Source organism: Phymastichus coffea, unplaced genomic scaffold (assembly GCF_024137745.1).
Source record: "Phymastichus coffea isolate CEN01 unplaced genomic scaffold, Cenicafe_Pcof_1.1 PCOF00202, whole genome shotgun sequence".
Taxonomy (NCBI): Eukaryota; Metazoa; Arthropoda; class Insecta; order Hymenoptera; family Eulophidae; genus Phymastichus; species Phymastichus coffea.
This window is the reverse complement of record NW_026707013.1, coordinates 97,712-117,507: the sequence shown is the minus strand read 5'-3', so window position 1 is coordinate 117,507 and position 19,796 is coordinate 97,712. Positions and strand designations below refer to the sequence as shown.

Sequence of the window (19,796 nt, the reverse complement as noted above, 5' to 3'; positions counted from 1 at the left end):
TAAAGCGAAGGAAACTACAACTTCAGAAGATATGCAAGAGGTATGAAGAATCGTCGTACAGCCGCCTTGGCGAAATTTTGACGGATTTGCTCTTCTGCTACGCTAACGAGCTTTCGGAGAAAGTTCCGAGATTTTTTTCAGAGTCATGTGTCTTGCGGCGAAAAACTAATTTATGCGGACACAATGGATACGCATGTTTTATTGGGTTTGAGTAGCCTGTTTTTTTTCTAATTAGAACAGCGCGCACAAGAATTCAGTTTTCTTCCTTCAATTTTACATTCGTTTTAAATGACTAATTATACGCAAACGGCAGGTTAGAATGTAAGCGAAGTTCAAATGTAAAAAAAGCTAAACAACACAAGAACCACGATGAAACTTTAAAATCGTATGTTTCTTTAACAAATTAAAATATTTCGAGAGTTACACTATCACTAGACAAAGTAGAACTAAACTATAACAATTGATTGAGGAATTTGAAAATAAAGTAAAGCTCACTTAATTTTTTATATCTTTTACGATGAAATCCAAATCCCAATTAGGAAGGTTAAAAAAACATTCAACACATCTGTTTTTTTAATGTAACGATAAATGTATGTCTCAACGTATATATACATTCATATAATAGATATAATTTCTGCATTTTTATTTACTTTTTTCATTAAATATAATATATTTATATCACACCTAGAATTAGTTTGTTCCGCGCAGAATGATATGTATGCAACATAGCTTCAAGGCTGTAGAAGCTACGTGGTTTTTCTTTATTCGGAATAAAACATTGTCGTTTCATCCAATTTCACATCTACACTTAATCCATAGACTTCACTCTTTATGTACGTATAACTTTCATCGTGTTTTTAAAATCTTGTGTTTTTGTGCTCCAATCATCAGGTAGTAAATAAGTTTATTTTTTGTTGTCGAGGCTGCTTATCACACCGAAACGAAAAAAATCCTTTTTCTTTTACGTTGTATAACACTTATAAGGTATAGCATAATTTCTCGAATATATCTTAAAATATATAATATGTATTTTAATTTCTACTCGGAATATAAATATCCAGTGCATACAATTGTTTACTGGTTGGACTCGAGTAAAATTCACCCTAAAAAAGAATTTCGAGTCTAGACTTACTTTCGCTCAATAGAATATGCATTTAACCAAACTCGTCAACGACGTTCCATTAAACTTAAAATCAATAAATTACACTTTCTTTATAATATACTTTCAAAATAGCAGTTCGATGAATTACGTGTTTTTTTTTGTTTTCGTGTATATAGTCTCGAATGTAGTAGTTTCATTCTAAAAATTACAGGCGTGCAAACTTTCGCTTTCTGAAAAATATATGTATATTTGTATATATGATTGCTTTCGTCGGCTGCTTCCACGTGTGACAACAAAAATATATAAGTTCCAACTCTGACGAAAAAAAGTGGTGCGTTACGTACAGGCTATATTGTGCATTACCAGATGCACCAACAATGATGCCTAACCAGTAGGATCGACTCTTGTGTTTTTTGGGATTTTTTTTCTTTTTCTCTGCAGAAGTGAGCCATCGGAAATTTATACGTGAAATTTCTCCTTATAAAAATTCTCAATATATAAACGATGGTACAAAGTAATAGTTTAATATACAAGGTTTTTTCTTAAAAAGAACTCAGACTCTTGTACGAGACAACATTTTTCGTTTGGAAATGAACAACAATTGCCTTAACGATAAGCGATGTAACAAACAAAAGCTCACTTCTATCATTAAAAAAAATTGACTAAAAAAACATAAAAGAAAGTACAGTTAGATATCGTTATGCCCCTCTCATGCTCACACTTCGTTTTTCTCACAATTATATTAGTATATAATATAGTAATCTACACTTCATCAAGCTCGGCAAGTGTACGTGGGTGCAGCAAATCGAACAAGCGACGTTCTTCATAACTAAATATATCTTTCTCAAGTTTTTTTTTTGCGTTTTTTTTCTTTTTGCTTCATTCGCTAACTTTAAATCTATCTTGTGTATGTACGTGTGCGCTGAGGTACGTGCAAAAAAAGCCACTCGAAGCCTTTTCTCGAGAGGGTGGCGCACCGCATCGGAAGACCCATATACTATATAAATCAAGGAACATGACGCGCTGATAAAAAGCGATAAAAAATAAAGAAAACAGTTACGAGTTTTTGTTACAACAAAATTTGAAAGGACACTGTTGCAAAAGAAAAGAAAATCAACAAATAGTTAGACTCGCTTGTCGTTTTTCTTTCTTCGAAAGATATGTACGCTTAAACGGTTTGTGGTCTTAGAGAGAACAACAAGTCGACGACTCCTTCGTCGGCCAAAGTAGACACGTCGCCGACGTTTCGATCGCCGATGGCAATCTTTCGCAGGACTCGGCGCATAATCTTGCCCGATCGTGTTTTCGGCAGTCCCGGCGCATGTTGAATCACATCTGGTTGGGCGAACGGTCCGATCTTTTCGCGCACTGTTGGACACGAAATGAAGTTTAATTAAACAGCCCGAACGCCCTTCTCCCCACCAAAAAAAAACCTAAAAAAAGCTAACAGAATTACCTTTCTTCTTGAGCTCGTCCTGCAGCTTCTTGTCGAAGATCTTGCCTTCGTTGGGAGTGACGAAGCAGTAGAGACACTGGCCTTTGACCGGATGCGGCTTGCTGACGACAGCAGCTTCGGCAACGGAGGTGTGCTCGGCCAGGCAGCTTTCCACTTCCGCGGTCGACATCAAGTGGCCGGATACGTTGAGCATGTCGTCGATACGCCCGGTTACCCATAGGTAGCCGTCCTTGTCTCGTCGTGCGCCTGCGTGCACATGCAACAAAAAACGACATGATTGTGCAATGTGCATATAATTAGCCGTGCTCTGCTATCAACGTGTCCCGACGCAATTATCGATTCTCGCGAGCATTTACGTGCCATGCTGATTCGCTCAAGCGCTACCCTCGAAACGGTCTGTTTCGCGAAGATCAAGATTTATGCCTCGCCTCGAGCAAGCTGCCCTTCTAATAACTCTTGCCTTATCGTTCGACTCGACAAGCGAATCTCAACCCACTTCAGACTTTAAAAATCATAACCCCTGCGTAACTTTCTTTTTATTCGCAAGCAAACTCAACTCCAATCTTTCGGCCTAGATTCATCGTTAAAAAAATTAGTCAGCGTAAAGGCAAACAATGCCCATCCGCAAATTGAAGGCTCGACAGATTTTGGACGCGTGTGGGCGGCCGACAGTGGAGGTAGATTTGATAACGGACATCGGTTTGCTGAGAAGCAGCGTGCCGAGTGCGCTTGTCTTCGTTGAGAACGAGGCCAAAGAGATTCGTGACGGCGACCAGGCGGTTTACGCTGGACATGCCGTTACCAAAGGTACGCGCGCGAGAAAGTTGCAAATCGATTGGCAGTTCGATTTTCCAATTAGCGGAGAAATAGTTGAGAGAGAGAGAGAGAGAGAGAGAGAGAGAGAGAGAGAGAGAAAGCTGGATTGCAAACTAAGGGGTATTATTAGAAGTTGGCTGGGTTATTTTCACTGCGAACTCGAGTATCTTGGCTCGTTAAAAGTCGACTAGTGTGATGTTGTCGTTCGATCGCGAGTGAGCAACGCGATTGTGAGTGATCAAAGACTATGTCGTAGTCGTGGACTCGATCAACAATACGATCGCCCCGGAACTGCTCAAGTCGAAGCTCGAGGTGAACCAACAGCGCGAAATCGATCTGCTGCTGCAGAGCCTCGACGGCACACCCGACAAGTCGAAACTCGGCAGGAATGCTATGCTCGGCGTGTCTGTCGCTTGCTGTAAAGCTGCCGCTGCCAAGCGTGGCTTACCACTCTACAGGTTTGCGCTGATTGGCGAGCGAAAAGTTGGGGCGGCGAAGTAACGCCGCTGAATTTTTCGAAGGTACATTGCGGTGTTGAGCGAAAACCAGGATATCTGCTTGCCGGTGCCGCAGTTCAGCCTTATAAGTGGCGGTCACTCTGCTGGGAATACCCTCGTTTACCGAGAATTCTTGATAATGCCCACTGGTATGCCATAACTCTGCGACCTTAATTTTGCGCAAGTCGCGAAACTTGGTTCTTTATTAAAAAATTCTAATGCTCTTTCCTTCAATGCTGCTTTTAAAGAAAAAGAGGAAGAGACAAGAGGAAAAAGAAGCTATAAATTTCACTGTCTTCGCAGGCGCTAACAGCTTCGCCGAAGCATTGCGCGTGGGTTCGGAGATCTACCGCGTGCTCGAGTTGAAACTCGCGGAAATGCAAGAGTTGCAGCCTCCGCTCGGGGTAGGCGACAGGGGTAGCTTCGTGCCACAGTTGGAGGACGACAAAGAGGCACTGGCGACGCTAGACGAGGCGATCAAGGAGGCCGGCTACGAAGGCAAAGTCAAGATCGGCTTGGATGTCGCTGCTACGACGTTCTGCCAGGACGGTAATTATAAGGATGGGCGCGTCGATCAGCGTGGCTGAGCCTCTCGAGGACAGGCGCTTGCGTTTCCATGTGCGATATCCGAACGGCGCATTCATATTTCAACGCGCGGCTATCTTTACGACGCGCGCGTGAACGCCTACGTAGAAGCTCGCTTGTCGATCGAAGATAATTGCCAGTTATACGCGCCCGTCGCTCTTATCGATTCAACAAGCCGCGACCGTCTCTGCTCTACGGCCGTCGGATTTATTTATCTTTTCCGTTGACAAGGCAAATACGACCTCGAGTACAAAACCGGTGAATCCGACCCGGAGAATCATCTCGAGCCTGATGCGTTTCGCGAGCAGTACGCCGAACTGCTGACCGAATTCCCGAGCATCGTGTCCCTCGAAGATCCATTCGATCGGGAAGACTGGGACAGTTGGACAGCTCTGACCACGGCGCAGCCTGCAGTGCAAATAGTCGCGGATGAGCTGACGGTGACGAGTGCCGAGAGATTGGAAGAGGCCATTGAGAAACAAGCTGCCAATTGCTTGGTCGTCAGACCCGGGCAGGCTGGCACGATAAGCGAGGCGCTCGACTGCGTTAAAATGGCCAGGGACGCCGGTTGGGGCTGTCTGATCAGCGCCGGTAAGTTTGCTCGGGTCTCGCCTGGGGTTCTCGCGAATACTGAGGCACCGGGCACACGCAGGTCAGTGCGAAACGGAAGAGACCTTCGTCGCGGATTTTGCGGTCGGCGTCTCGGCCGGCCAGATAAAAGCCGGCGCGCCGTGTCGGGGCGAGCGAGTCGCCAAGTACAACCAAGTGCTGAGGATCGAGGAGGAGCTCGGCCAAAGCGCCAAATATGCCGGCGAAAGGTTTCGTCAACCGCTGGCCGGCTGAACGAAGGGCCACACACTCACCGTCGCCGGTGCAGTAGAAGCCGTGGAAGCGGTCGAAGTACGTGCTCTGGAAGCGCTCGTGATTGCCATACAGAGTGCGCATCATGCCGGGCCACGGCCTGCGAAACACCAAGTACCCTTCGCCTTCGCCCTCGATCACGTGGCCGTCCTCGTCCAATAGCTCCGGCTGCACTCCGAAGAACGGGAATGTCTGTTGAATTCCCATTTGCGTTGAGTGTGTTTGCTTGAGTGTTGAATGGTCGACGGATGAGTGGGTTTGATTGCTAGGCAAATGGCAGGTGCGCGGGTGTGATGGATGACGGATGACAGATAAAAACGTTGTTATTGCTGGGGGAAAAGCTGGCGTCGAGATGGGGCTTACTGGGCAAACTTCCGATAGAGTGGATTCGCTTTTTTGCTTTCGTTCTTTCTTTCTTTCTTTCTTTCTTTCTTTTGCCTGCTGCTGGATAAGCAAAGGGTCCTTGGCTATTTCGTTCGCTCGTGAAAAAGTTTTTTTTTCTTTGAATCTTCGATCAGTACGAAACCACTCTTCATTTCGGCAGGAAAAATTAACGAGCAACAAAATTGGAAGATTGATCGGAAAAGCAGTGCGAACTCACGGCTGAGCCTGGCTTCATGGGGGTGGCACCAGGCAGAGGAGTAATCACATGGCCACCAGTCTCCGTCTGCCAGAACGTATCGGCAATACTGCATTTACCATGACCGACAAGATTGTAAAACCAGAGCCAGGCCTCCGCGTTTATCGGCTCGCCGACCGAGCCTAAAACCTACGCGACGCAAACGAAAAAAATTGTAAAAGCCACTGTCACGATTAAATGACAAGCATTCGAAGGTCTCGGACTGTTTGTCACCTTGAGAGTGCTGAGATCGTGCTTTTTGACGAGATCGTCACCGAACTTCATGAGAGAGCGTATGGCGGTGGGCGCAGTATAGAACTGGCTGACTTGATACTTGTCGATAACCGACCAATACCTGTCGTTAGTTGGATGGAATGGAGTGCCTTCGAACTGCAATGAAGACGTGGAAATTTAGTCTCGGAAAGTAGGCGAATGCGCGAATGAAAGATGATATATTGGCAGACCAATACGGAAGTAGCGCCATTGGCAAGTGGACCGTAAACGACATAAGTGTGTCCCGTGATCCAGCCAATATCGGCGGTGCACCAGTAAATGTCGTTGGGATGATAGTCGAAGACGTACTTGAAGGTCGTGGCCGCATAAATCAAGTAGCCGGCCGTTGTGTGCAGAACGCCCTTCGGCTTGCCCGTTGAGCCGCTGTAATCGAGAACACGAGAGAGAGAGAGAGAGTGAGAGTGAGAGTGAGAGTGAGAGTGAGAGTGAGAGTGAGAGAGAGCTCGAATGAATGGCCTGCAACATCCAGGAGTGGGCGCACGCCGAACGAACCTCGTGTAAAGAATGAAGAGCGGGTCCTCGGCGTTCATCCAGACGGGGTAGCAGCTCGGCTCGGCGTCCTCCATCTCGTCGTGCCACCAGGCGTCCCTGTCGTCGTCCCACGGTACCTGCGGCACTTGGTCGTTCGAGTTGCCGTTCGCCGTGCCGTTCGCGCGACCTGAAACGCCGCAAACAGGATCGTTCGAGCATCCGACAGCGTGAACGGGGCCGAGAAAGGCGAAGTGGCTAACCGGCGTCGTTCTTGCCGTGGGGCGCCGAGAGCCGCCTGAGGTGCGACACCACGATGCAGCTGTCGACCGTGTGGCCCTGCCTCTTGACTTTGTCGAGGGCCTCGTCGCAGATGCTCTTCAGCATCAGCAGCTTGTTGCCGCGCCACACGCCGTCGGCCGTGATCAGCACCTTGGCCCTCGAGTCGTGCATGCGCTCGGCCAGCGAGTCCGCGGAGTAGCCTGCGAACTGAGGCGAGCGGTTCAGCCGAGGCCCGGGCCGAGCGCATCGAGTCACCGACACTCACCACCACGCTGTGCACCGCGCCGATCCTCGTGCACGCGAGCATGGCTATCGGCAGCTCCAGGATCATCGGCATGTAGATCGCCACGCGGTCGCCTTTCTGCACGCCTTTCGATTTCAGCACGTTGGCGAAGCGACACACCTCTTCGAGCAGTTTGCGGTACGTCAGGCGGGAATAATCGTCGGGATCGTTTCCCTCCCTGCAATTGTCGTCGTTCCTTGAGAACGCGCTCCGCGGAATCGATCGTCAGACCTGTTTTTCCGTGAAAATTCTTCAAGCGCGCGTGTCTTTGGAAATATCGCCGTAATGGATTCGTCGCCTCGGACCTCGGGCAAACTACGGAACCGAAATGTCAAATTATCTTCGCAGAGTAAGCGACTCTCGAAAGATAATGGCCCGTCGCAGTGTCGCGAGCGCGTAATAACTTCCTCATTGCGGCGAAAATTGACAGGCTAATGTATATCGATCGCAACTGGTGTTTTACACACGCGTCGATGGCAAATTAGTCCAATTCGATGCGATAATATAGCTTCGAGAAAATGCAAGTTCAAGTACTCGGGTATTTTCTATTTTTCTTAAAAAGTTTATCCCTGTTACCCGAACACTGATGATCGGGTGGCAAAAAAATTGTACGGTACAATCTTTTTCCTTAAATTCACGAATCTCCGCTAATAATTATTATATGTGGAGAAAACATGTGCATAAGTCACACGGACATTTTAAATTTCTAGCTGTCGGTGTCAAAAGTCAAACTGTGATTTTCATAATGTTTCGCAGTCCACGCACGAAAAAAAAAAACAAAAAGTGAGAGATAGCGAAAAAAAGGAACGCGAGCCCGTGACGTCGCACCAAACTGTTTTTCCGGTGAAATTCCTACGTCGAGTAAGAGTTTTCCTGGTTGCATAAACTCGCGAGGCAAATATTGGCGCACGCGTTGGCAAATGTAATCGCGCGAGCCGGCTAATTTTCTCGGGCGATAAGCGTGGCGCGACGTCGATGAACTTGACGATACACGCGTCGACAGCTCGCGCGCGGCGCGCGCAACGGACGGGAATGAGGCGTCGACGCGCGATTTTCTTACGCACCAAAATACACTCGCTCGTCCGATGCTTCTCGCGTGCTCCACGAATCCAGATAAAGATTTCCCTTTCGCGTTGAATCCGAACTCACGCGCGAGACGACGTTCGCGAGACACTGCGATGTTTTTCGACGAGCCGATTTTTTTTTTCTTTCGTTGTCGATGAGACGCGTTGATTTCCATGATAAGCGCTCCTTTTGTCGTCGATACAAAAGAACTGGATGTTCGAAAAAAACGCGATTCACTATACAGGACAAATTCGAAATTTCTGGTTTGTAAAATTCAATCTCGCGCGCGGCCTCGACCTCGTTTGCGTGAAAGAGTAGGGTTATTAGTCTTTCCTTGTGGTCTGCGCGAATCTCACATGGAAAAGAATCACTTTCAGAGACGAAATTGCCAGCGAAATTGAAATGCCGTAAGGCGTTTGATCGACAGTGGAAACATACGTGAAATTGCGCCAGTCGATTTCACACGAGATTTAACATATTGAAATTCTAACAACAATGATAAAAGATGTGTTGCCATCTTTCTTATCTGAGCGCTATACTGGTTGCTCGAAAAAAGTTCGAAAACTTTGGAAATTTGACTGTATGTTTATTCAATTCGTTAGCCAATTTGAAGTAAGACAATGTATATTACATATACATTAATTTAGTCGAAATCCGTGTACGTATGCACTCCGCGAAATATTCTTACTTTTGATAATACTGGACCTATCGAGCAGATTATATCCAAGGGCTATCCAAATTAGACTTGTAAATAAAATTACAATCGTGCAATAATCTAGAATTTGCGTCTGAAATAATAGGCAATTTTTTTTCTGACTTAATCACAGCAATTTATTTTGACGGTGGGAGTTAATTATAGAGTAATAATAACATTACCGAAATGGTTTGCTTTTCATCTGAAATGCGGTATTCAAGATATGTTCCCGAAAAAATTCATTCAATCGTACGGCAAAAAAAATTTGCTTAAACAGCATTATTCCAGACCAAAAAAAAAGATATTTAAAATCAGCTATCGCGTAATCCGACAATTGGTCAAAGCATACACGTGAGAGCGACAGATAAGATCCCGGTATAACGAAGCTGCCCGAGAGATAAAGCTGTGCCGGCGAAATGTGTCTGTCGCGTGAGTACACGCGCTCCGTTGTGCGAAGTACGGGCGGTCACACAAGCATCTCTTTTTCAAGTGCGTTACACTGTCGGTGAATCCCCCTCTCGGTGCACTCCCGCACGAGGTACTACATCGCGCCACCACTGACGCGGCCTTCGGTTTCGAGATGCGATGATACAATCACGCCGTGATCTCTCTCGGTTTTTCACGTGCGTTTTCGTCGTTCAGCTCCCACTACGTAGCTTCGGCCTTTCTTGCGTTAGCAAGCGGAAAATTTACAGCTTTAACCTCGACGACAAAGAGTATACGTGAATATTTAATTTGCTCGCGCGCGCGCGAAAGAGAGAGAGAGAGAGATAGAGAAAGACTTGCGCGTGCGGGCTTGCTTAAGTGCAACGAGTACATTTGGAATATCGGCATTCGAACTAGACAAACAGCCATTTACATTTTGCCCAGTGCCAGCATGTATATTTAGACATTGACGCGATTCACGAGCGCACACACTTCTCGGCCAGGCCAGTGGGCGTAGCAACGTACGGGGGTGGAAAAGGGCACGAGAGACGAGGAGCGATTAGCGCGTGCCACGCGCGAATGACTTGCGCGCGTGTATACGAGCCAACCGACGCACGCGCTCCCAACTTCGCGACGATGGCATTTGCATGCACAATGAACTTGCGCTCGCGCGGGTCACTGTTACCTCCAAATCAAATCGACGTGGGAACGCACGATGCAGCACGTTGCATTTTTCCTTCGCGACGATTGCGACGCGCGTTCGCGTTTTTTTCGACAGGCAACTGCTTCCGCGGTCGAGAGACAGCGATAAAAAAGAAAAAAAAAAAATAACAGAAATTACGAAAAATCATTGCACGCGACGGAAGATCACCGAAGTGTCCTGATGAAGAAATATGTGAATGACCGCTTGATTAGAGTCTCGCGCTCATTTAATGTCTTATCGCGGAATCTCCATTTCGTTGTTTTCCGTTAAACTGCAGCGGGTGTATAAATTGCTTTTATTTTGCGAGGAAAATTATGCGAATAAATCAATAAGGAATGAAGCAAGTAACCTACTATTCAAATATCACCCTATTGAAAATTCACGGCTTTCGTAATGATAGAGAGAGAGAGAGAGAGAGAGAGAGAGAGAGAGAGAGAGAGATAAAAAGCAATGTCGCCGTTAGACCGCGTGCGATGACACTTGGCCACGGCAACGCGGAAACGGATTTACCAGAAGAATGCAATTTGATCAGCCTTGCCGCTTTTAACATTCTTGTCGAGCAGATTGAAGCTGAGGTTGGTACTTGCGCCCTCCATCCACTTGATGTAGATGTCGCCCTCGCTCAGGTCGAAATTGTAGGAGAAGAACTTGTCCTCGGTGGTGTGCGTCTCCCAGTAGAACTCTTTGGCTATCTCGCCCCAGAACTGGGCCGGATGCTTGATCGATCTGCGAACACGTAAGCGCGATCACTCGTCGATGCAGCCACCGAGCTTCTCGCGCGACATCCTCGGCCCCGCGCGCGAACCGAGTAAGTTGCGGTCGTGCGAGCTGTACACCCGCTTCGTGAACTGCTGCCGGAGGCTCGACGGTGCAAGGGACGAATCGTGCGCGCACTCGCAGCGCGAAAGAGATCATCGTCATCCGTTGTCCATCGACAATTCTGCCCCTCCCCATCACCCCGCGAAATACGAGGGCGAGCGAGCGCATTTGTACTCGAACGCCCCAGCTGGCGCCGAATCGTCTGCATATTGTCGTACGACGAGATATCATGAAATTCTCAATGGAGTTCTTCAAGGAACGACGCGCATCCGCAAGCCTCGACGATACGAATGAAGGCCAGCGCTCGTACTAGTGCCGCGGGGCGCAGGTGTCGCAATCGATCGGTGAAACTTTCTTTCTTTTTCAAAGAGTCAAATCGAAAAGGGGGAGCGAGAGAGAGAGAGAGAGATAACAAAGTGGAATGAAACTGCGATACGGGTCTCTCCATTGGTCGTCTGCATAGACAATCGTTGCCTGCGTCACTGCTTCCTCTCTCACGGGCATCGTCTCGTTAGCATTTTGGAATCGGCGCTCGTGCGCGCTCCTTCGGCATATCGCCACAACAGTAAACGCCCCTTCCCCTCCCTCCCGAAAATGGGGTCGATCGCGTCGCTCCGACTTTATTATTGTTTTGCCCAGGCATTGGCGCGCGCGATAACTCGGATAGGCGTGCGTCGACGAGTTGGGCCGAGGCCGTCCGCGGCTCCGAGAAATCGATCGGCCGCCTTGACACTCACCTCTCGTGCATGTGCCTGTACTGCTCCATGCCCGCGCAGTGGGCCTGCCTTGAGAGCTCGCTGCTCGGCTGGTAAACCTTGTCGGCCATGGCCAATGAATCGAGCTCAGCTCTCGCTTGCTTTCCGCCAACCAATCTGACCGCTTGTCCGTGGTTTCGCCCTGGCCCCGATGGGTTGCGCGCGCACCGTCACAGCGTCTCACTGCAGGCAGCGACCGACTGCCAACTACCACCGGAGCCGCAGCAGCAGCAGCAGCAAGCAGCGCGCCGCCGCTGCGCCGGATCGAGCGTGGACGGCGGCGGCGGCGGCGGCGACGGGTGGGGGCGCCGTGGTTCGCGAGGCAGGGAGTAGGGAGAGGCCGACGTTCGACTGCAGGTGGCCGACGAGGGATGCACGCGCCCCGGCTTTTCTCGGAAGCTGCGGCCGCGGATCGCCTGGCTCCGCGACGCGCGCGACCCGCCGGCTCGCTTAGCCGCGGACGGACGCGCGAACTCGACCTTGGCCGCACGCTCGCGATCGATGCTGCCGCGCAAAAGCAGCAGCAGACGACGATTCGGGCGCTGCCGCCGTGATAAGAAAAACCGAGTCCGCGCCAAGCGAGAGCGCTCGTCGAATCGCGCGCGCTCGCAGCAGGCTTTTTCCAAAATTCGTCTATCGCGCTCACGCGATGGACGACGCGCAAGAGCGCCTACTCGCATGATTTAGATAGCATACGCGGGTAATTGATAGACGAGACGGCGGTAGGGATCGATTTATACGCCGACCGCAAGGACACGTACGCGCATTGTCCTTTCGATCAGTTGGACATGCAGGCTTGTGCGCGCTGGACTTGAGAAACTTGTGCCATTTGCATGAGCCTTCGTTTTTCATTGATTATCGATTGCCGTCGAGCTATTGATGTTGCCAGCTCGATAATGATGAATACATTGTTTCGTGTTTTTTTTCCTCTCAATATTATTCAATGATGAATATTAATTGGCACTTTGAAATAGCATTTATTGTATCATAACATAGTTGCAATTGCTTTTCAGAAATAGTCATCTCGTGTCAAGCGTTCATTTGTCACGTTGATCAAACTCATGTCTGCAATGATTTGAGAAAAAACTGGCAGACAAATATAAGTTGTGGAATATCGCGATTAATGTCTTCATATGTTTACCTCACTTTTACTTACATTATATTTGAGAGCTCCCGGTATTTCCTCCATCGATAACACTGCCCGATGCCTTGCGACATCTATCGCGGCAAGAAGGTAACGCAAGCTTTTCCCCGCTGAAATTGGAAAGAGGTTACGATGTACGATATTTCAATACGAGAGGTACAATAAAAATATTAGTACAAACCGAAAAATGGTGCAGAACACATTTATTAGATATCGTACATTCATTGCATTTTTTTGTTATTCTAAATATGTGTACAATATAGTCGAGTGATGTTTTTATTTTTTTTATTCTGGAGACACGATACTGTTGCATTTTTTTTTTTTCGATAACTGTTTTTTAATAACTTTTTCTTTTATTTTATGCATGCGATTTAGTTTTATAAAATATACCTTTTCTCCGAGCATCATACTTTTTTTATGCTCTGTATGTTAAGGCGATGCGAAACAATTAAAGATTAGGTCATTTATTGTTTAAGCATCCTTATTGATTGCGTTGCTTTTTTATATAGGATTTTTCTTTGCTTGTAGTGAAAAACAAATAAACGCACTTTGCCCTTCGGATTAGATTACTTCTCTTTCAAAATATTCACATTGTTTTCACAACATTTTTATCCATTGATAATTAGATACACTTACAGTATTCAATTTTGAAGGCTATTACTTCATATGTTTATTATACAATACTTTAAGGCTATTTTTCATTCACAAGAGGCAAAATATTTATATATACATGTAAATCTCTTAGGTAATTTTCTTAATTTGCTTAGCGTTCTTTTTACCAACATACTTTGCTTCTTCAATGATCTTTACCTAATGTACATACATACAATATTCAATACAAAAATGTCAAGAGTTAAAGTATATCTACTAATTTAAAAAATTTTTGTTATTCACCCTCTAATGTAGACTTTCGTCAGTTTTATTAATGCTTCATCCAACAATGTGTACATTTTATGCAACCTCATTTTCATTTATCTCTTTGTTTTCTATACAATTATAAAGGATTCACAGTTATACATAGTTATTACATATATTATAATATTAAATTGAAAATACAAATAAAATTACAAGGAACGAACTTGCAAAAAGATTTGATAATATTTGTTTCAATTATTTGTTTGAAATTTAGAAGAAGAAACATTTTGAACTTTATAAAACTACTTATATATCAAAATGATATGATTTAAATTTTGAATGTAGGAATAAAATGCTAGTGAAAATCTGGTTTCAAATAGTGTTTCTACTCAAATAATAACCTAGGCTACTTCTTTCTTTAGAATCTGCGCAAATTACAATATGTATATAGTAGGAAAGACTTCGTCATTTAACGTCTATCACCCTATTCTACAATCGCACATTCATATATAATAAGTCTTTAAAAGATCAGCCCAAAATTCATTAACCTAGTATTATCATAAGAATAAAAAAATTACCGATAGGAAAAATAATCATCAACCTTGAGATTATTCAAAAGAGTGTAATTTATAGCGATACGTGCATAATTATTTAAAGATGTCACTAGTATGTAATGACTGGAAATTGAAAAAATCCTTCAATTTTAAAGATTTTTCATAAGATCTCAGAAATTGGCACTTTTACTTTGAAAAAAGTAACCATTTATACGTTGTAATCAATTTTCTTTTAATACATTAAAAATTTCCATGACTTTTACTTTCACAGGCTGTGAACTTTCGTTTATTTGTTATTTATGGACGAAATTACGCTTCTCGCAAACAAAACATTGCAATAAAATAATTTTTTATCGTCGATTGACTTTTCTTGTTGCGAAGTTTCCTGCATCAATTCTACCGATTGTCAATTGCGTAGACAGTGAATCTTAACATTATTACATGATTTTCTTTTCATTTTATTCTTTCTCACAAGTGACTCATTGCCATGCCTGGCAAATTTAAAATTAGGTTGACGAAATATTGTTTCTGTCAGTTCGATGATGAAACTTATGTATCACAATACTCTCAAAGAAATCATAAATAATTCATTTTAGTTATATTAATGTTTGATATCATTTCCAATTACGTCAATTATTTTTAAGAATAAGGACACTTAATCACTCTCCTGAAATTGATAGTAAGATCAATCAGTAATTTTTAACTGATTCATGGATAATCGTTATAAAAATGAAAGTAACGATTTGAATTATAAATATTGAAGTCCTTCATTGGGGTTTCCCATTAACGTTAATGATTGTATACGTTAATCACATTAAGTTCTCGATTCATTTGTTCTAACTTGTTTTCTGCACGAGCATTACAACGCGTTGTCAGGTAAGATTGTCTTTTTAATTTTTCTTATGTAATTCAATAGCATTAAAAAAAATTTAATTATTTATTCTGCATTCTCAGCCAAATAAGTTATATTCATAATACTGGCAAGGCTTATTTGATATTATTGCTTTTGCAGTACGTAAAATTAATACTGAAAATATACGTAGTAAATTTCTATTGTAGAACGTTTGTTACATTTTGCTTTTGTAGACAAAAGGAATGATAATTATATTAATCAAATTTTATTTAATCGTACATACATTAGACTAACTTTTAATCAGTCATTATACAAATTATCAGTTGTCGTCACATCAAAAAATATGGCAAAATAATTATTAATGATAGTTTTTATATAATCATAATATACCTTGACTTTTAATTTTGAAACAATTCAAGTTCTATCCTATTATGAAATCTCACGTTTACATCGAATGTGTAGTATGCCAGCAAAGATCTAAATCTACAACGGAAAATGATAAGAACAATTTCTTTTCATAAGTTGACGGAAAAGAAGATTATTATTTTCCACGTATTGAAGAAGTTTGTTTGAAAAGACGAAAGTATTTCACCTAAAATCTACCATACAATCACACGTTAATAATGATTATTATCATTTGATGTTGCGTTTACATGTACAGTTATAATTATTGATCATTATTATCGTGATCTGAAGTTTCTGGCTTGGAAATAACTTTTTTATACATACGTACACTCAGACACAATTCCTTTTTTTTTAGTTTATATTCTGACAACGACTTTCCACTTTACACTGATTTTTCTTTAAAATATTATTAAGATAGAATATATTTTAGAAAGGCTTTTTTTTCATTTATCGTCTCACGATATTGCTCCATTGGTGGCAAATTATTTTGTTTTTTATACAATCAATATAATTGTTATTTTACACGCGTATTTATTCATATGTAAATATGTACTTTTTATATTTGATTTACATTGTCTTTACACATTCGGCATCTCTACTTTGAGGATTTGACATTATTAGTTTGTTTTGTATGTGTTTCATTGCCGTTTTGTTTTTCATTTTCCCTTTTTTTTTCTTTTAACACTTGCTAATTCTAAGAAAAATATGATCAATTCGTTTACTTCTGTTGATATACGTTGCAACCACTGTTCACACGATTATTTCTTATCCAAAATCTGACAAATAAAATTGGTATTACTTTGTTCAACAGGGAATATTCATAACTAACAGTCAGATATTACGACTTGTTTATTGTTTCAACCATTTATAAAGATAGATTATGTGTTATTGAAAATTTATGAAATATAGCAATCTCTAGTTAATAAGATCGTAGTCATATGTATATTATATATGGTCAAAATGGAAAATAGAACACTTATTAGTTATCTTGGATAAATTGTCTTGGAAGATTCTACGCCCGCGTAGAAAGTTGACTATACAATGGACAGCCGAAAGATGTAACAGTCTCGCGTTAAAAATATACTCTGCTATCTGTTTTAAAACTCTCTTAGATAAACTTTCAGTGGGCCAACTGAAACCGTGCGATGCGTGTATATATACTATATAATATAACTTCAATAAGTATCCTCCACTTTGACGCCTGCGCGCGCAGTCTCGATAAAGTTGTAAGTCGTTCTAGTACATAAATAAATAGCTCTATGTATTATCATATTAGCCGCGTAAAAAAGTCATTTTGTTTTTCTATAAATCTGACTTTATTTTTTTTGTTTTATTTTCCGGTTAAAATCTATATCATGGAAGTAAAATATTCCCTTTTTTTTGTTCCTTCTTTCGTTTTTATTACTCGTCGTCGCAACGCACGCGATGTACGCCTGTGTTTCACACACACGGTAACAAATGGTTTTTTTCTCTCTCTTCCACACGCAGGACATACGATAAGTACTTTATGTAGGACGGGGCAAAGGAAACAAGGTTATCGTCAAAGTTCGTCATTTTTTTATCACAGAAAGAGAAAGTATACAGAAGTTTTAGAGATTTTGTTATTATTATTATTATTATTATTATTATTATTATTATTTCTTGTTTTAAATATTTTTCATTGTTCGAGTAGGGCAAACATCACGAAAGCTTGTTTTTCACTGATGATATACATCATATTATACTGATATGTTGATTAGCGCGAGAAGATGCTCGAGAGAGAGAGATAGAGAGAGAGAGAGAGAGAGGGAGAGAGAGAGAGAGGAAGAAAGAGGAAGGACGTCTGTCCCAAGTGGCGCGGTTTTGAGTTCCACGTTAGAACCAATAATTCTACTAAGCAAAGAACGCAGCTCACACGGAAGCTCATTGCTTGCTCGAAAAAACTCCCCTTAGCAAAATTTTCATTTTACGCGAATGAGATATTTACTTTCTGCATTAGCATTTCTTGGGGCCATGTTAACGCGTCTTAATTCCCCTTCGCGTATAAAAGCTACCCTTAACAAGTAATGATTGTTGATGCAATGATTAGAATTGACAGAAGAAACACGTGTATATATATATATGTGGGTGTGTGTATATATATATATATATATATATATAGTTCGCTGATAGTCAAATATGTCTTTCTTTCTCCTTAAGCGCTCTTTCAGCTTTTTTTTTAAATTTTTTTTTGTTGCGTCCTTGCTCCATAATAAAATTACAGTTTACAATTAAGTTTTCTAGAATATAATTATCTCGAATGATAAGGAAGTGTATAATTTATCTAAGGTAAGGTATATTTTTTATTATTTTCTTTCTTTGTTTTTTCTTTTCTTTTGATTCGGTTTGATAGTCTGAAGAGCCGTCCCGCGACTTAGTTTTTCTTGTCATTATCGAGGCGCTGAATTGATAGATTGTCTCTTTTAAGATTATACTTATTATACATATAAACGATACGAACAATTGAGAATATACATATTCTCTCTTTTTTAGGCTTTCGTAGTGTTTTTTTTTTGTGTTTTGCTGTCGCCGCAGCATTTGTCTCTGTCGGACTTTCAATTGAAATCGCACTTATTTACAACTTATTTTCGACATACAACACATGCTTATTTTTGCTCTTGTTTGACAATATGTACATGCAATGGAACGCAAGTAATATTACTGTTGACAGGAAAGATGGCAAACACTTGTCGAGTGTTGGCTTACGAAATGGAAAATATACAGCATACCGAATAAGCGCGAAAAATTCGCAGAGGCGGGGTGGAAGAAGTACGAAGTGAGGAGAACGAGAAGAAGTCCGACGCTCTTTAACCGCAAAACTCTCTTCTGGAAGAAGGATACACGTGCCTTTCGCAAAGACGACGACGCAGAGCTGAGATGTGACATCATTAATAATTGAACGCACGATACTCGTCGTTGCTGCCGATATACTGCCCGTCTCACAGGATTATCGACGAGTTCTCGTGCTCCAGCTGTATCTCCACCGGATTATGACCGTCCAGAGAACAGTTGGTACTGTAACAGAAAGCGTAATCGGCAGGGCTGACACATGCGTGGCCATTTATTTCATTAGATATGTCTATTTAGTTTAGATATTCAATACTTGAAAAGAGTTTTTTTTTTCTTTTGACGAGTTGATTGTTGAAAAAAAAAAGTTTGTTTGCTGAAATTCGCTATTCTACAAATAAATCGTTATTTATATAACTATAGAAAATACATGTGCCAGTCTGCGCTTCGCAATTTTCGATCGACACGTGCGCAAGAGAAAATATCACAGAGAAGGAGAATTTCGCGTGGGAGAGACCAATCTGACAAGCGTCTCATTTTTCCGCCTCGTTTTTTGTGAGGTAGACATAAAGGATTGGACAGCATTGAAATTGGCCTCCCACGCAAAACTCGTTCGTTGCTTTGATATACAAGCAAAGTTTTGTTTTTTATTTATTTTTTTTTTCAAATTGCACTGTAATACATGCAAAGCATTACTTCACGCAGTGTTTTCTGAAACGCAAATTGAGTACTTGTGTATACGCGTTTAGTGCACGAAGGACATAAAATGAGATAAAATGACACGTTTGATTGCATTGTCGTCTCGAGTAGTGAAATTAAAGCTTTCGATAGCTTGCACTTAGCTACATTGAAAAGCCAAGGATTCCGCACGTGTAAAACGCGATTCCGCCTATACGCGTTTGATCATTCGAATTAAAGAGGAACAGAGCCGAGAGTTGACGTTTACAACTTTTCATTTACAGCCCTTGGCTATACGCCGCGAGGAGGGTAAATAAAGAGCTGCGAAGCCAAATCGAATCCGAGTCTTGCACAACAGATCAAAAGAAAGAAAAAAAGGGCATATAACGAATGAGAGAGAAAAATTGCGAAGCGCACAGAAGCGTAGAAATTACGATGTTTCGTATTAAAAGAAGATATATCATGATAGCAATTACAAAATCTCAAAATATATAAAGTTCGGATGTCCGTAGCAGAGGCTTTGTGGAGAGATGCGGCGTATCGTAGCGTGTGATGAGTAGTTGAGTGAAGTAGCAGAGTATCAGCGGACGACAATGATGGTTATTATATATGCACTTTTTCTAAAAGCAAGATTATTTATATATATGCGATAAATAAATAGAGATGAGTAGCGTTGCATCCACAGTAGCACAGGCGATGTTGGACGTTGATACAGCGTCGTGCTGATGTTTTTTTGGTTGTCTTTTTTTATGTATATCAAATACACATGGCATACTT

At 42.5% G+C, this 19,796-nt stretch overlaps 3 protein-coding genes across 5 annotated transcripts in view; 1 reads left to right on the top strand and 2 right to left on the bottom strand.

Annotated features, from left to right (window-relative positions):
* Positions 1-568: 568 nt before the first annotated feature.
* On the bottom strand, positions 569-11,951 carry LOC131673865 (acetyl-coenzyme A synthetase). The gene is made up of 11 exons (XM_058952213.1): positions 11,708-11,951; positions 10,662-10,877; positions 7,246-7,441; positions 6,962-7,187; positions 6,723-6,888; positions 6,401-6,593; positions 6,171-6,326; positions 5,919-6,086; positions 5,320-5,509; positions 2,559-2,804; positions 569-2,470 (listed from the first exon to the last, which is right to left on the bottom strand). Exons 1-11 carry the CDS (start codon positions 11,794-11,796, stop codon positions 2,271-2,273), a joined length of 2,046 nt encoding a protein of 681 aa, XP_058808196.1. The 5' UTR covers positions 11,797-11,951; the 3' UTR covers positions 569-2,270.
* Positions 2,858-5,313, top strand: LOC131673866 (enolase-like). The gene is made up of 6 exons (XM_058952214.1): positions 2,858-3,365; positions 3,631-3,832; positions 3,896-4,020; positions 4,175-4,420; positions 4,688-5,047; positions 5,109-5,313. The coding sequence occupies exons 1-6, from the start codon at positions 3,173-3,175 to the stop codon at positions 5,297-5,299; spliced, it is 1,317 nt and encodes a 438-aa protein (XP_058808197.1). The 5' UTR covers positions 2,858-3,172; the 3' UTR covers positions 5,300-5,313.
* A 1,115-nt stretch (positions 11,952-13,066) lies between the features above and the next one.
* LOC131673863 (SCY1-like protein 2) overlaps positions 13,067-19,796 on the bottom strand; it is a 39,759-nt gene continuing 33,029 nt past the window's right edge. For all 3 annotated transcript variants that reach the window (XM_058952206.1, XM_058952208.1, XM_058952207.1), the window contains exon 15: positions 13,067-18,569. Coding sequence is in view for 1 of the 3 variants with exons in the window: in XM_058952208.1 (XP_058808191.1) it covers positions 18,543-18,569 (27 nt within the window). In the remaining 2 variants the exon portion in view is untranslated. The remainder of the gene's footprint in view (positions 18,570-19,796) is intronic.